Raw genomic sequence first — 17,379 nt, forward strand, 5'->3', positions numbered from 1 at the left:
CCGATCAACTGAGCATTTGACTTACGAGAACAAATAAAGATTTTAGCAGCAATAGATTTGGTGAGAACTGCTTTTGCATCTGCAACTGAGAGGGACATTTACACTGTAAGTTTTTACTTGTCAATTTTATATTATTTTCTTCGGAAAATTCTGAAGTGCCTTGTGTTTCGTTCTTGTGGGAGATGACTCTCGAAATGCTTTAAGACTGTTTTGCCTTGAATAAGATCATGTGATTGATGTAAAATGTGAGTATATATGGCTATTGTAGTACACCCATTATTTTTTTTATGCAAACAGGAAAAAGCATAAATTAATTAGTGTTTACAAGCTCTTTTAGGTACAGATCTTCAATAAGTCCTGAAGGACTCACAATACAAGCAGTAGGTTCATTTACATTGATAGTAGAATTGTTCCTACATGATTTTGCCATTGCATCCGCCACTGCATTGGTTGTTCTGCTCCCATATTCAACTTTCAGCCTCATGTTTCTCCCAAGTAGCGCCCTGCATTTTCTTATCAAACCAGACAACTCACTATCATAGTGTACATCATCTGTGATTAGGTGAATAGCCACTTTACAATCAGAGGAGATCATGACATTAGACCAATTCTTATCCCTAATTAAACTTAGTCCCTCCCAAAGAGCCCATAGTTCAGCAGACATTGCAGAACTTTCCCATCTCTTGCATTGACTACCCAGTATCCATTCCCCTCTTGAATTCCTAACCACCATAGCAATCCCAGCAGGAGAGATCCTGTCTTTGAAAGAAGCATCAACATTCATTTTATACCAATTTTCATCAGGTAGATCCCACATTTGGTTTGGGTTCCCAAGTAAGTTGGCTATTGGTTGTGTTGCCTTAAACTCCATAGCTAGCCTCTTCGCTTCATTAGCTATTACTCTATTAGTACACCCAGTTAGGGTTTATAATTCACTAATTTGGATATGCTATAGTTAGGATCTAAGTTCACCATTTAGTATTATGCTATGAATTGTCGACTTTAAATGAAATCGATCTCATTATGCTTTTTGTTGCCTTTATGATTATTCCTTTTCCCTTTCTCCTGATATTGCTGCTTATACTAAACTTCTCATTACTTGAAATTATCTTTATAGGAGTAGCATCATGTCTAAACCAGCGCGAGAGCATAATAGCAGCCCTTGGGGATCTCCACAGTGTGCGTTATCTGTGTGTATTTGGTTTAATGATGCTAAATCTAGGTTATTATACTCATCATAGTTGTGGAATTTGTATACAGGTGGATCAGCCCAAAAGCATGCTAGCAGCTCATCTAGAACTCCCAAGCGTGCGTTTTCTGTCTATATCTGGTTTAATGATGCATAATCTAGGTCTTTATACTTATCAAAGTTGTTGAATATGTATACAGGGGGGGCATAAAGTCTATGTTGTTTGGGAGAGCAGAAATCCTGGAATCTATTATTCGTGGAAAGAATGTAATGAACAAGTCCAAGGATTCAGCAACAATTGCTATAAAGGGTATGATTCATATGAAGAAGCACTATCTGCCTATGAGAGCTCATATGATTCTGATGTAAGTTTTTGCCGTCCTTTTTTTTTTTTTTTTTAAAGTTCATAAATTTCAATTTCTTTTACGGAGTATAACTGATCGCTTGTATGCAATTTTTTTGTTTAGTTACGTGATGCAGCCCCTAGGTGCCAAAATTGCGACTTGTTAATTCTAAGAGTTAAAATATTGTAAGCTAAAGTTGCATCATTATATGAGCAGCGTGTTATTACCTCATCACCCAAGAAGAAATCAGTTTATGATCACCTTGCCGAGTTGAGTGAACTGATTGAAAAAAAAGCAGTATTGGATCACTAGTGACTGGTAAGTATATGATTGGGTAAAATTATATATGAACAAAGATTTGATCTTTATTACAATTTCTAATTCATTTGCAACTGTTCTGTTTTTGGGTGGTACTCACTCCGCAATGCATGCGAATCAGAAGAGTGATATTGATTTTGAAGATGGAGCAGGCTGCTGTGCTGTCGTTCGGGTCTGTTTTTGCTTGATTGGGCTCGTTAATTAATCCTTTTTTTAGCTTAGTTGATTATGTGGGTTTTGTGTAGAAAATCTTGTGCCTTTTGAATGTACATTTTTCTAATTATCAGTATGGTAGTAAATAGTGTGGAATAATGTTGAAGAATTGCTTGAATATTATTTGATTGTGAGTGTAAACAATCTATTCATTGCAGTTCCAACATTAGCCCCGTGGTGGGCATTTCTGTATGGCGACATATTAAATTTGTTCATATTGGCCCAGCCAAGCCCGTTCTTGTTTTAGATTAGGCCCGGTCTGGCCCATTTGTCTCAGCCGGCCCGACCCGAATCCTGCCTGTTGAACAGGCCTAGACCTAATCCAAACATTTCACTTTTTAATTTTGGTTTCACAATTTGATAGTTGTGCCTGCAAAAAGCACTGTTTTAGTCAGAAATCAGGATTCTGAATTGATATGCCTGATTTCACAAAAAAGCAGATCAAGTCCATTGCATATTGTGCAATAATGAGAAATGTGTATATCATACTACTTGAAGCTTTCACCACAAATTTCTATATTAGAAAATAAAACTTGTGTACTAGTATATAAAATTATAAGGATGCCTAGAATTATCAATTATTTATTATTAACGATTTCACATAGCCCACAACCGAGCTCTTAATTTTGAATATTCGAAATCCGTAATAAGTCGGATATAAGATTTAGGATATCAGATAATCGGAAGTCCGAAGGCAATATCCAAAATTAGTATCCAAAATTGGTATAAAATACCCCAAATTTGGATATTAGATATCCATTTATTTTCAGTTTGGATATCAGATATCGATGTAATTTTATGCATTTTTATTTCGAAAAGTCGAATTTTGGATATACGAGGTATCCGATCTGAATTTTTTCGGATATCAGATACTCGAAAAAATTCGAATCGGCTACGGATATCTGATTTGCCAAATTTCGGATATTTGATCCGATCTCAACAAGTATTTAAAAAATTAAACTGATTTCCATTGGTATGTGACTTTTAAAATTCCCAAAAATAATCCACCATTATTAGTAGTTGTAAACTAGTTAGACATTGTGGTTATGTATTTTTGTTAAACTTAGATTATTGTAGTACCAAAAAATTAAAGATCTAAAAAAACCCCTCAAGAAATTAATTCACCCAACTACTAATCAAGTACTACTACTAATACAGTAATTCTATATTAATTTATGTGCATTACTATTAATTATACCCATATAAACAATTAGAGGGGAAAAAAGAAACATCGAAATCATCATTTTTTGAATTGGATCAAATCCCTAATTTAAAATAAAATGGTCATATTAAAAAAACAGAACATTAAGAACTTTGAAATATATCCACACCCAAATCGTATATTTAGTGTTTAAAAACGTGACCAAAATTTATTTTATTTCCCGATTCCCACATATTTTTTTAGCTAGAATCTTTTGTTTAAAAAAATTCCCATGAGTTACCAAAACTAATTTACTACTGTATTTATCAATTGTGAAAATTTAAAGTACTTGGTTATATTGAACCTACTCATTATAATTTACTTTAGGATCTCGTTACTTCCCTATTTTTATAGGCTTCAAGTGTGGCATGTTGTATGCAAAAGGAACTGCGAAAGTAGGGTTCAACGATAGAATGAAACTAAGTTTACATTCAAGCCAAGGGAAGAACAACCCTTATCAGCATAACAGAAGTATTAAGTTTAAATTCAAGCCAAGGACAGAACAACCCTTGTCAGCATCATAATCTAGAATTCAATTAAAAAATTAAAACAATATTAAGTTGGCAGCAAATAACATCATAATATAAGTCTCCATAACATAATCCCATCCTCTCAATAACATAATCCCATCATAAACAAATAGGAAAAACTCCATGAACAAGCTCCAAATCACTCATCACCTGAAAACATCACTCATCACCTGAAAGCCTCAACCTCCATGAACAAGCCCCAAATCACTCATCACCTGAAAACATCAACAATTCCTCAATCACTAATACAATAAAAATTCAAAATTCATTTAATTAACATAAAATCCAAGACTATGAATCCACGTAACATCAAAAGGTTGGTAGCAACAATACTGGTATGGGAAACCAGCAGCTGAAGCATTTCATGGGGTTAGGAGGCGGTAACATTAAATGAATTTGGTCTTTCAGCTGAAGCATTTCATGGGGTCACTGGGTTTTGGAACATCTTAACCTCCCCCCAAAAATTCTAAAGTCACAAATCTTTAACCATTTGAACCTGTTCCTCAACAATCCTACCTCATCCAAACCTGAACCGGATAGCAAGTGGGCAGTGGAATCAGACATACCACCTTTCTTCATTGAAGTGGATGGGGCCTTTGCCTCAAATTACTCTAGTGGCATTGCAGGTATTGTGACACACAGATGAGAGGCATGGATTAAAGGTTTTCCTATAAAATGTATTGGTATTGATGCTACTCATGTACACAGACTATCTCTTTATCTTTCCCTTATGTAATCAACATATGAACTAGGGTCTAAGTCCAAGGTCAAAGTCTAAGATCAAGTGTTGAGGACTAAGTCAAACTCTAAGGTCCAAGGGTCAAGTCAATGTAGACTAAGGTTAATGTCAACTAGGGTCAATGCATGTGGTTCAAACTAAGGTCTATAGATGATGTGAACTAAAAGATGACCATGACTACAAGAATGCAATGGATGTATTCTAAGGTCAAGAACTGTACACAGACAATTTCTTCTTATGGTCCAAGATCTAGAGCTTCAAAAATAGATTTCGGCATAACATTTATAGTAACACCTAAATCAAGCATAGTAAAAATACCATGATCAAGAATTCAACATTTTCAATACAAAGCACGAAATAAGAATAATAATGGAAAAAATCCACATCTATTAAAGAAGGCATAACATATGATATCAATCAAGAAGGCATAACATATGATATCAAATTCAAGAATTTAATATGAAAAAATATCCGCATAATCAACACAAACATAGCACAACATAAACACCCACAGCATCATTTGCATCACCCTCAGCAGTAGCAGCATCCTCAGCAAGCTGTGTTAGGCTCCTTTATCATAGTTTTGAGGACTGTCAGCTTCTTATCCTCCGACTCTTTCTCGTTAAGAAACTACACTACAGACAATGTGGTATTTTCTTTCAATAATTTATCGAAATGGTAGCTGGCATCAACCATCTCCTCATACGTGAAGTTATCATAATTGTTCTTTAAACTGAGCAGTTGACGCGCAACTTTGTGGCCTAGATCTTCTGAGCTACAAGAACTCAGACTCTTATTGCTGCTGGAACCAACTTCATCCCAAGATACCTCTAGCCCATTCTCCGGCTTCTCAGTGGGTTCATACGTACTGATCAAGCCAAGATTTGGGAACTGTGGCACAGGGCAACGACACTTTTGTTTTTCCTGCATAATAAATGTGAAACATCATAAATACTTCTTACATATGATAGTAACATAAAAATCTGCTGGAAATAATAATATCTCTTCTAACATTCCAAAGTACAACGATCAAAACTGCATAAACTGCTTTGCTCATGTCCTAAAACATTCAAGTAGGAGCTCTTAAATCTCAAATGGGAAGACACAACCGTAATGGAACTACTCCGTATTTAGAATATCCTGCACCTGTTAATTGTGAAGAATACTTCATAAATAACGAGAAAGGCAGAAGTCTTTTTTTTTTAGAATAAAAGGATCACATCACATTAGAATAAAAAGTCTTACAACAAGTGCCACAATACAACAACAACTAACCACCAACAAAGCATCAACTAAACCACTAATAGGAACAACGAACCCAGCTAAAATAGAAACACAAAGCCAGTAGACCCAACAGAACAAAAAACACCATCCAAACAGACATCAATACAACTCTGGTAAAAAATTATGGATTTTGAAATGAAAGATGGATTCTTCCCCTTGTGGAAGACAAGTAAGGATTCTTTCAAATAGTTAGGTTTAGACATGATGTGGAGAATTCATGGATAGAAGAATAGGTGCCAAAATTGCGACTTGTTAATTCAAGTTTTTACATGAATCATAATGAATCCTTCCCCTGGTAAAGAGTATATCAGGGTTTCAATTTATTTACATGCATCATATTGAGAAGCTTGGAATTTTAGCTTCATGTAATTATTAGTTATTGTATCCTATTAAATAAATAATCATCAATAATCATTTCCATATCTATATACACACAAATTCCTGGATTATTATCAAGATAAGCTAAAAACCGGGCAATTTATTTACATTAGGAATTCATCCCAATAAATAACTGATAACTAACTATTTATTGATATCCCAATTAATAGTTAGTTATCAGTTATTTATTGGGATGAATAACTGATAACTAACTATTTATGGAAAAAACTATTGGTGGTTTATTGCCAATAAATAATTGATGATTATTTAAATTGGTGGATTATTTACATGTTATCAGTTATTTATTGGTGGTTTATTGCCAATAACATAAACTAATACTTCCTAATGTAAATAAATTGCCATAAATGAATAATCTATTGGTGGTAAACTAATAATTCCTAATGTAAATAAATTGCCATAAATAAAGTACCATAAACTAATGGCAATAAACCACCAAAGATAATTAAATTGGCAATAACTATTGGTGTTTATTGCCAATAACATAAACTAATGGCAATAACTATAGGTGGTTTATTGCCAATATTGGCAATAAACCACCAACATTGATGATTATTTACTAGTTAGTTATCATTTATGGCAATAACTAAACCACCAATAGGAACAGTTATTTTTCGTTCTCGTTATTTAGACCATAAAGGATTACGTCAATAGATTTGACTTGACGCTCTTTCGCTTTCCCCTACCGCCATTGTCCTTGACTCTAGCGCCAAATGAGAAGATAAAAGGGGTGTTTGGTACTTATAGAGGAGTGCTACCAACAAGATTAATTTGAAAAACTATATTCTAGTGTACTTATAGGCCGTTGAAAAATGGTAGTCAAGTTGGATGACCGTTGTAAAATGGTAGCCAAATTATGAAGAAAATGATTAATTTAAAGTATTGTAGGATGTTCCAAGTCCGGGGGATGCCCCCTAAGTGGCCTTTCCCAATCCATCCACTGATAGCCGATGGGTACGGGTTTGGGACCCTGTGCCCAACCCTCAAAGATTCAAAACGGATGATTTTGGGTCGGTTTCTCTTAATTCCTTTACTCTAGTTTTAAATTTTCTACTGTTTTTTAAGATAGTATGTATATATATGTTGTACATGTATATATATGTATATATATGTTGTACATGTATATATATGTATATATATGTATGTATATATGCATGTACATGTATATATATGTATGTATATACTAGGACCCTTCAAATCATGTTTGAGCCTATGTTCAAACCAAACCCACTCCCTATTTGAGTAAGGCTGGAAGCCTGCCAAGTTCAGATAGGAGAATGCTTTCTCTAACCATTAAGGGAAAGGCTCGACGAAGGAAGGAAAGGGCTTTCGGAGATTGACTTATATATTCAAACTTAATGGTATATGCCAAGTAAACATATATGTATATATATTTATGTACATGAATAAGATTGACTACGTTCTTTGAGAAGCTCACGAAATTCCAGAAGTATGTGTTTAGAAGAATTTATGAAGCAACAAGATATAAAGGAAGAGTTGAACAAGTCCAAGTGCAAAGTGCAAACATTGAAATGGTTGAAGGAAAAATTAACTCTCCACATTTCCTGATCATGTTTGAAGACGTTCATCGAAAACTCAAAGATCCAATCTGTATCCAGCAGAGACAAGTAAAAGATCCTACGGAAGCAAGAGCTTATGGATTTTACTTTTTATAAGGAACATGAATTTGGGCTTGGGATTTGTCTTTAACACCATCCGATTGGTTTCATCTTTCATATCAGGGTCCAAGTCAATACAGCTCTGGTAAAAAATCAATCAGGGTCCAAGTTTATATCATAAAATAATGTGACATGTAAGCTTTTTTTTTATTATTATTAATCTTTATTTTATTAAACCGGTCCAAAACACGGACCAGGCCGGTTTGGACCCATTTTCAATTTTTCTATACTTTTTAATAGTTTTTATTATATTATGAGAAAAAATAAAAATTAAATATAAGAAAAATGACTATTTAATGCCCATTTTGAATGGCTAACATGAAATAATGTATAATATAAAAATATTTGTATCATATTGAACTTAAAATAAAAAAAAAACAGAAGAACCAAATGGTTCTACAACTATACAAGTTCTTTAAAAAAAACAGCTCAATGGCTGGGTGTGAACAGAACTTTCGGACGTCGTTCACGAGAGCTTCTCCGAGGACCCCCCGCCTGTGAATAATCCCGACGTTGACGTTGACGACGAGGAGGAGAAGGACAAGGAGAAGGAGAAGGAGAAGGATTGTCATCATGGAATTCATCAACACACATTTTTTTATCCCACAATATAAGCTCCCGCTTATACGACTCAAAATAATCGTGCCCGTTAAAGCCACGATTATCCACAAATCGTACATGATGTTCAAATATAGTGAGCTTGTCCCTATGCATGACTGGGTCGAGTTCGTAGCCTCCAAATTGTTTTGTAACAAGATGTGGTTTATGATGAACCACAAAGTTGTTACAAAATATCAGGCCAAGTCGTGTTACGAACCATTTATCTTCTTTCAGCTCATCTGGAAGCACCCAATTGGCATAGGGTGTCCAGCAAATTTCCTGTCAATAAAACATCAAATACAACATCAAAACCAAAAAAATTTAATGAATTCATTGGTACAAATTCAATGAATTCATTGGTAAAATATTGAGTCACATAATATTGTTAACTTTGCTTTTGTTCTCTGTTGGTGTTTTATCTTCACTCTTTCCTCTTATCAATAATTTTTTTTATTTGGTTTCTTCTCTACACTCTTTCCTACAAGTACGAAGTATTTCCCAACATAAAGATAAAAATTGGTAGAAAAGCCACCCAAGGCTACATGCCTACATTCATATTTTCATTTAAACTTCTTAAATTGTACTCCATTTTTCGGATACTCCTCAGACTTTCCTTTACCCTAAAAAGCATTTTCCATCCCCAACTAGCATTAGTGGGAGCATTATGTTTTGAGGGGCAATACTTGAATAACTATTGCATTGTGATTGAATCTTGCTTGTTATGTCTTTTTCTATATGTCTTGTGCCTGTTTGAGTGGACTCTTGTTGACAAGAATACGGGATAATGCAGGCTTATATTGGAAGGTTGCTGGAGGGCATTACGATGATGCAAAATTAGCTAAGATGATGCATTGCTGCTTGAATTCTGGTATTGCCACAAAAGTGGAGGTATTTAACTAGCTTTAGCAGTTTTAAATCCCTTTTAATGTGCTGGGTGGTTTCTTCTAATAACTTGGGATAATTTTTTACTGCTTATTTTGAATAATGAATAATAGGACTAATGCCTTTTAGATTAGTCAAATATTTGCAGAAGGTGAGTACTCTAATCAGTTTATGTGGTTTCTATCCCCCTTTCTTGTTTGAAGCTTTGTGCGTTGTTGAATTCTATTATGGTTCTGTTATGCTAGGCATTATTTTGCAAAGATGGAAACATATGCTGGCGTTTGTGCTATATTTTAATGATCTTACATATGTGGCTCTTGAGTCAAGTTTATTATATATTATCATCTCTAGTTTTGAATATTGTTGCTTTCTTCTGAACCGCTCACAAGAGTATAGTGATCATTGATCAGTTTTTTAATTTCTTGCTTTAATTTGTGTTAGTGAACTTGAGAGCCATACATTAACTTGAACTTTTCTACAATTATTTGATTTTAAACTCATAAATTAATCTGACCATCTAAGTTTTTATGAATAATATGATTTTGTTGTTTTTGATATTTTTTTAAGTAGGTGATCATTGTAATATATTCAGTGTATGCTTTTGCTTGGTGTGAAATATCCTTTAAAGTGATTATGTTTTGAGGGATAATAATATCATCTTACTTGTGTGATCAATCCTGTTTGTTTGATGGGTTGCTTAACAAAGATACAATAGAGTGTTTTTACTTATTTGTTATGCGTTCTATTTGTTGTGTAGTGGGTTAGCTTTTTTTCTTTGAGAAACATAGTGTTTTCTTTAGATTTCTGTTTGTTGAGTGGTGCCTGTTGTTGGGTTTCATCTTCTGGAGTATTAGTATCCTTTTAATTACTATCAAGTTTGTATAACAATATGTTTGCTTTCAGTTTTCTTGAAGGTATACATAATTACTATGTCCTAGGACAACTGAAAGCAAACATATTGTTATACCTTGATACATAAAAATACCTTCTGGAGTATTAGTTATTGTCAAATTGTTCAAATCATCAAATGGTTATTTGCGAATTGAATTCTGATATTAAGTTTGTGATATAGGCAGCAGCAATGATTTGTACTGAACCACACCCTCTCATAGTCGTGGAAGAGGTTGAACCCGTGGAAGAGGCTATGGTAGACTCTCGAATTTGCTATGATGGAACCTATGTTGCTGCCGCTATTGGAAACTATGTTGCTACTGCTCACTTTGATCCTTAATTGTTTAGAACTTCTATTTAATTTGTTGTTCAGATTGGACTTTATCGTGTTTGTTGAGATTTATGTTGTAAACAATATTGTGTTTGTTAGACTTGTAGACTTGTTATTTTAGTATTATAACTGTTGTTAGACTTGTGTTTGTTAATGATTCTGAACTTTTGATTTAGTATCAAAAATAAAAAATATTGGAGCATAATTTGGCCTAATGTGTTTTCTCTGTTGAGAAGAAAGTTAGCTTATTTGGTTAAACAGGTCGGGTTCAAGTCAAGGTTTATTGTTGGGTAAGGTTCAAGTCAAGGCTCTTGACCCATTTAGTTAAATGGGTCGAGTTTAGGTCAGGGGTATATAACTCGTTTATTACCGTAGCTCATGACTACAACCTTACGCGAACTTCACAATCAAAATAATATTCAAGCAATTCTTCAACATTATTCCACACTACATACTACCATACTGATAATTAGAAAAATTTACATTCAAAAGGCACAAGCTTTTCTACACAAAACCCACATAATCATCTAAGCTAAAAAAAGATTAATTAACGAGCCCAATCAAGCAAAAACAGACCCGAACAGCAGCACATCAGCCTGCTCCATCTTCAAAATCAATATCACTCTTCTGATTCCGCATGCATTGCGAGTGAGTGCCACCCAAAAACAGAACAATTGCAAATGAATTAGAAATTGGAATAAAGATCAAATCTTTGTTCATATATACTTTTACCCAATCATATACTTACCAGTCACTAGTGATCCAATACTGCTTTTTTTTTCAATCAGTTCACTCAACTTGGCAAGGTGATCATAAACTGATTTCTTCTTGGGTGATGAGGTAATAACACGCTGCTCATATAATGATGCAACTTTAGCTTCCAAGATTTTAACTCTTAGCATTAACAAATCGCAATTTTGGCACTTAGGGGCTGCATCACGTAACTAAACAAAAAAATTGCATACAAGCGATCAGTTATACTCCGTAAAAGAAATTGAAATTTATGAACTTTCAAAAAATAAGGACGGCAAAAACTTACATCAGAATCATACGAGCTCTCATAAGCAGCTAGTGCTTCTTCATATGAATCATACCCTTTATAGCAATTGTTGCTGAATCCTTGGACTTGTTCATTACATTCTTTCCACGAATAATAGATTCTAGGATTTCTGCCCTCCTAAACAACATAGACTTTATGCCCCCCTGTATACAAATTCCACAACTTTGATGAGTATAATGACCTAGATTATGCATCATTAAACCAGATATAGATAGAAAATACACTCTTGGGAGTTCTAGAAGAGCTGCTAGCATGCTTTTGGGCTGATCCACTTGTATACAAATTCCAACACTATATTGAGTATAATGACCTAGATTTAGCATCATTAAACCAAATACACACAGATAACGCACAATGTGGAGATCCCCAAGGGCTGCTATTATGCTCTCGCGCTGGTTTAGACATGATGCTACTCTTATAAAGATAATTTCAAGTAATGAGAAGTTTAGTATAAGCATCAATATCAGGAGAAAGGGAAAAGGAATAATCATAAAGGCAACAAAAAGCATAATGAGATCGACAATTCATAGCATAATACTAACCGGTGAACTTAGATCCTAACTATAGCAAATCCAAATTAGTGAATTATAAACCCTAACTAGGTGTACTACTAGAGTAATAGCTAATGAAGCGAAGAGGCTAGCTATGGAGTTTAAGGCAGCACAACCAATAGCCAACTTACTTGGGAACCCAAACCAAATGTGGGATCCACCTTATGAAAATTGGTATAAAATGAATGTTGATGCTTCTTTCAAAGATAGGATCTCTCCTGCTGGGATTGCTATGGTGGTTAGGAATTCAAGAGGGGAATGGATAATGGGTGGTCAATGCAAGAGATGGGCAAATTCTGCAATGTCTGCTGAACTATGGGCTCTTTGGGAGGGACTAAGTTTAATTATGGATAAGAATTGGTCTAATGTCATGATCTCCTCTGATTGTAAAGTGGCAATTCACCTAATCACATATGATGTACACTATGATAGTGAGCTGTCTGGTTTGATAAGAACATGTAGGGAGCTGCTTAGGAGAAACATGAGGCTGAAAGTTGAATATGGGAGCAGAAACACCAATGTAGTGGTGGATGCAATGGCAAAATCATGTAGGAACAATTCTACTATCAATGTAAATGAATATACTGCTTGTATTGTGAGTCCTTCAGGACTTCTTGAAGAGCTGTACCTAAAAGAGCTTGTAAACACTAATTAATTTATGCTTTTCCCTGTTTGCATAAAAAAAAAAAAAAAAAAAAAAAAAAAAAAAAAAAAAAAAAAAAACTGGGTGTACTACAATAGCCATATATACTCACATTTTACATCAATCACATGATCTTATTCAAGGCAAAATAGTCTTAAAGCATTTCGAGAGTCATCTCCCACAAGAACGAAACACAAGGCACTTCAGAATTTTCCGAAGAAAATAATATAAAATTGACAAGTAAAAACTTACAGTGTAAATGTCCCTCTCAGTTGCAGATGCAAAAGCACTTCTCACCAAATCTATTGCTGCTAGAATCTTTATTTGTTCTCGTAAGCCAAATGCTCAGTTGATCGAGGCTACTACTAATGCCAAATGCACAGTTGAAGAGGAGGGAAATAACAACAACGACAACAACAACAACAACAACAACATCAACAACAACAGAACAGAGCAACAACAATAACAGTAATAGAACAACAGTAGAAACAGATCGAAAAACAACAGCAGAACACACAAGAACAAAATACATTGACCAATGAATAAGAGAGAGATAGAAGGACCTTAGGGAAACATTGCCAAACCCACACCCCCACCCATAAAAAACCATGTATGAAAAGAGTAGGATACCAAGCAAACATAAACAAAATTAATCCAATATGAACAAAACAAAATGCTTTTATTCTTCATTTTAATAATAACAAGGGACTATTCTAACAACTTTGTTTTCTTATTACAGATTGAGTCACATAATATTGTACCAATGAATTCATTGAATTGAACCAACAAAGCCTTAGCTTTATTTAGGTGTATTTTTCCTCTAAAATATTACAAACACAAATCCTTAATAAATTCAAGATAACCACTTTGCACAATTTATACATATACAATCAAGAATAATGTTCTAAGGTTAGCTTGCAATGGAAACAAACTCAAGGTATCAAGATAACTCGGCCAAGACAACTCCCTAAGCATATTACATTGTAAGTTTGGCAAAAGAATAATGTTTTAATACTATCATAAATCATTGCAATGAAAACCATGGTTCCAACCATTAATAACTTTTCTCAAGTTTAAGCCAAATTGTCATACATATGTGAGAAAATTCAAGCATGTTTTGACAACAATAAACAAGCAAGATTGAGCGAAATTATGGCAAAAACAGGCAGTTTTCAAACCTTTCTCTAAGCACAACTGAGCAATAAATCATGCCAAAATTCCAAGCTTAAACTACCAAGATCAATTCACCAACACTCATGCATCAAAACTAAGCCAAAATTTAAGAAAAAATTCAAGAAAAATTCCTCCATAATTTCGAACAGATTTTCGCACAAATGGAAGGAATCTCGACTTATTTAAGCAATCTAATCCAAGCTAAATAAGCTTAAACATACTTAAATATCAATATACATAATCCACAAGCATCATAGAGCATAATCACGCAAAAATATTGAGCAAAAACAAACTACAAGCAAAACCCCCAATTTGATTTTAAAATTCGAACCCTAGAATATTCCAATCGAAATGAAATTTAAACTAATGACTTACCCTAGAATTGCCACACAATCAAAGAGGAGTGCTCCAAACATAAGTATGTGAAGATTTGTGGCGATTTGGATTGAAGTTTTTGGCAAAATTGAGAGAATAATGGGGAAGAGAAGAATGATCTGAGAAGTGAGAATGTCGAGCAATGAGGTGAGGAGAGGGAAATTTCTGATGGCTTTTTTTTAAAAAAACTTTACTTATTAATCATTCATAAAACGCAACAGCTACAAAGGGTTTCGAACCCCTGACCTGCTTACCCCGCAATGCGATTTGCTTCGTGTTGTAATTAGACCTGTCAAAATTTGACCTAACCCGTTGACCCAACCAAAACCCGACCCGTTTTTTTGGTTTTGACAACAATTTTTCAACTCGAAACCCATTTTGACCCCAACCCATTTAACCCAAAAATTGGCATGTCAAATTTGGGTCGGGTCGGGTTAACCCGTCGGGTCAGAGTGCTTTTTTAATTTTATTATTATTATGTTTAAAAATGAAACAATGTGAGTGTGTTTCGTTTCAAGTACTCTGTAGTCCCCAAATACAAACCCTATAAAGTGAATATTGAGGTATAACGTTTTAAAAAATACATCCATGGGATTCAAATTTTTTGTATTCAGCTTTCTTATATTAAATTGGAATGGCAAATTATAGGTTTTAAGTACTGCAAATCTATCCAAGTTGCGAACAATGTGAAGATTCCTTTGCCTACCAGTGGATGTGACTGTTATGGAAGCTGCACTGACCCAAAGATTTGTGCTTGTGCCCGGCTCAATTGTTCAGACTTTCTATATTAACTTGTAACTGAATATATGTTACAAGAATAACCACCATTAAAAGCTCATAAAAAAGGGGGGGTTACTAGTTGATAAAAATTAACTCTCATAACATCCAAAGAAATAAATAAGGCTTTAAAACAAGAAATAATTGATATTTTGATAAATCACTAGTACAAAAACCCCCCATAGGATCCGATTTTTAGGGGGGTATAGGATCCGGTTTTCAACCGGATCCTTTGGAGACGCGGCCTTTGAAAAAATAAGCAAAGGATCCGGTTGTGAACCGGATCCTTTTATGGGGTAGAACCGAACACTCCGATTCCTACAAAGAAAGAAAAAGTTATTCACAACTACAAAAAAAAGGGTGAAGGATTGTTTTAAATCTTTGGGTTATGACTCTGTCTGCAATTTTATATACTAGTATATAAAATTATAAGGGTAACATAACCCAAGGATTATTTTAAATCTTTGGGTTATGTCACCCTTATAATTTTATATACTAGTACACAGGTTTAATTTTCTAATACAAAAAATTTATTGTGAAAGCTTCAAGGAGTATGATATACACATTTCTCATTATTGTACAATATGCAATGGACTTGATCTGCTTTTTGGTGAAATCAGTCATATCAATTCAGAATCCTGATTTTTTACTAAAACAGAGGGGCTTTTAGCTTTTTAACATATCATATTACACAAAGATTCCTACATTATCCATGCCTTTAATTTAGAATCCTCAATGTAAATTTATTTTATATATAAATTTTAGGCAAAATTAGCCTCAACACTCTGAACTTTGGCTTGGGTGCACTCAGCACCCTGAACTAAGAAAAATAGTCAAAGCACCCTAAAGTATTAGCATGGGTGCACTTAGCACCATACAAGAAATTCCCGGCCAAAAGTGGCCGGATTCCGGCGACTTTTTTTTATAATAAAAAAATGTTTTTTTTTTATTTTCTTCTTCTTCTTCTTCTTCTTCTTCTTCTTCTTCTTATTATTATTATTATTATTATTATTATTATTATTATTATTATTATTATTATTATTATTATTATTATTATTATTATTATTATTATTATTATTATTATTATTATTATTATTATTATTATTATTATTATTATATCTCAAAAACAAAAGTCATACAACCTACAATAAATTAGTGGGAAGCCGAGATACAATATGGGCCCCCATTCCTTTAGCTATTGCAAATCCTACCCTAGTGAAGATATGAGCTGCAGCACGAGCCCCAATGTCTTGCGTTGTTGAGAACCTCTGAATCCGCTTCAGAAACGCAACAACCTCTTTCTCTAATTCCCCAAGCGAAGAAAAGGAGAAGGGAATGAAACCATATCCAATCGCCTCACATCGAGCCTCATACTTAACCCGCTTCCGATGAGCTGCATCAGCCACAACCCGCCCAGGAATGAAGTCAAATAGCCCTGACTGTGTCAAAGGAGAAGACCCTGTCAAATCAACACAGACATCGCGACCACGATCCCATGAATAAAGTAACACATCCGCGGGTCTGAGGGCCTCGTCGTTCCCTCCGACCAACCCAATGTCAACCTCTTTTCTCGCTGAAATCCCAGAACGATAGTAAACATCAACAAGGGTATCCCGAACAACATTATGCCGATGTTTAATACCCACAATACCAGCACAAGACACCGCATGATCACCAAAAATATCTCCAGTAAAAACCCTCGAACAAGCAGAGCACAACGTCGAGATAGAGAACAATGGAACACCCAACCGATAGGACAACACACAGCGATAAGTCTTGGCGTTCATCGTCTGACCCAACCCTGAAATAGGAACCGCCCGAAGCCAAGTAGAGGTGTGATCACCCTGCTGTGATTTCCATAATGCTGATTGTCGAGGAGTTAAAGAATAAGCAGATTCTGCAGAAGTGGTAACCTTTGTGAAATATATATCTGCCAATTTCTTCATGAGTTTAGGGGCAGCAACCTCAGTAGGATTACTCAAAATGTCAGACTCCACTTTTCCATTAAACAGACTCAACGCACCCTCAAAGGCTCGTCCAAGACCAACAATGCCAGCATGCCGAAGAAGTTGTGTCTGCAACCCAGCTGACTGTAACCGAGAAGCAAGAAAAGCATAGTGACGAACATCACCTGTAGAATAAACACCAAGCCCTCCAAACGCAAATGGTAAGGTGGCAAGTCTCCACTGCCAATCACCAAACC

General features: G+C 34.7%; 2 protein-coding genes across 2 annotated transcripts; one reads left to right on the forward strand and one right to left on the reverse strand.

The window, feature by feature from the left end:
• Positions 1–310: 310 nt before the first annotated feature.
• Positions 311–871, reverse strand: LOC145628099 (uncharacterized). Its single transcript, XM_081680424.1, has one exon. It carries the CDS (start codon positions 869–871, stop codon positions 311–313), a length of 561 nt encoding a protein of 186 aa, XP_081536550.1.
• An 11,431-nt stretch (positions 872–12,302) lies between these two features.
• LOC145628100 (uncharacterized) lies at positions 12,303–12,863 on the forward strand. The gene has a single exon (XM_081680425.1). The coding sequence runs from the start codon at positions 12,303–12,305 to the stop codon at positions 12,861–12,863; it is 561 nt and encodes a 186-aa protein (XP_081536551.1).
• The last annotated feature ends 4,516 nt before the right edge of the window (positions 12,864–17,379 follow it).

Source organism: Chenopodium album, chromosome 4 (genome assembly GCF_948465745.1).
Source record: "Chenopodium album chromosome 4, dcCheAlbu1.1, whole genome shotgun sequence".
In the NCBI taxonomy this organism is placed as follows: domain Eukaryota; kingdom Viridiplantae; phylum Streptophyta; class Magnoliopsida; order Caryophyllales; family Amaranthaceae; genus Chenopodium; species Chenopodium album.

Bases quoted from the DNA above. Each gene is read 5' to 3' on its own strand.
- LOC145628100 (XM_081680425.1), top strand. From the start codon at position 12,303: ATGGAGTTTAAGGCAGCACAACCAATAGCCAACTTACTTGGGAACCCA.
- LOC145628099 (XM_081680424.1), bottom strand. From the start codon at position 871: ATGGAGTTTAAGGCAACACAACCAATAGCCAACTTACTTGGGAACCCA.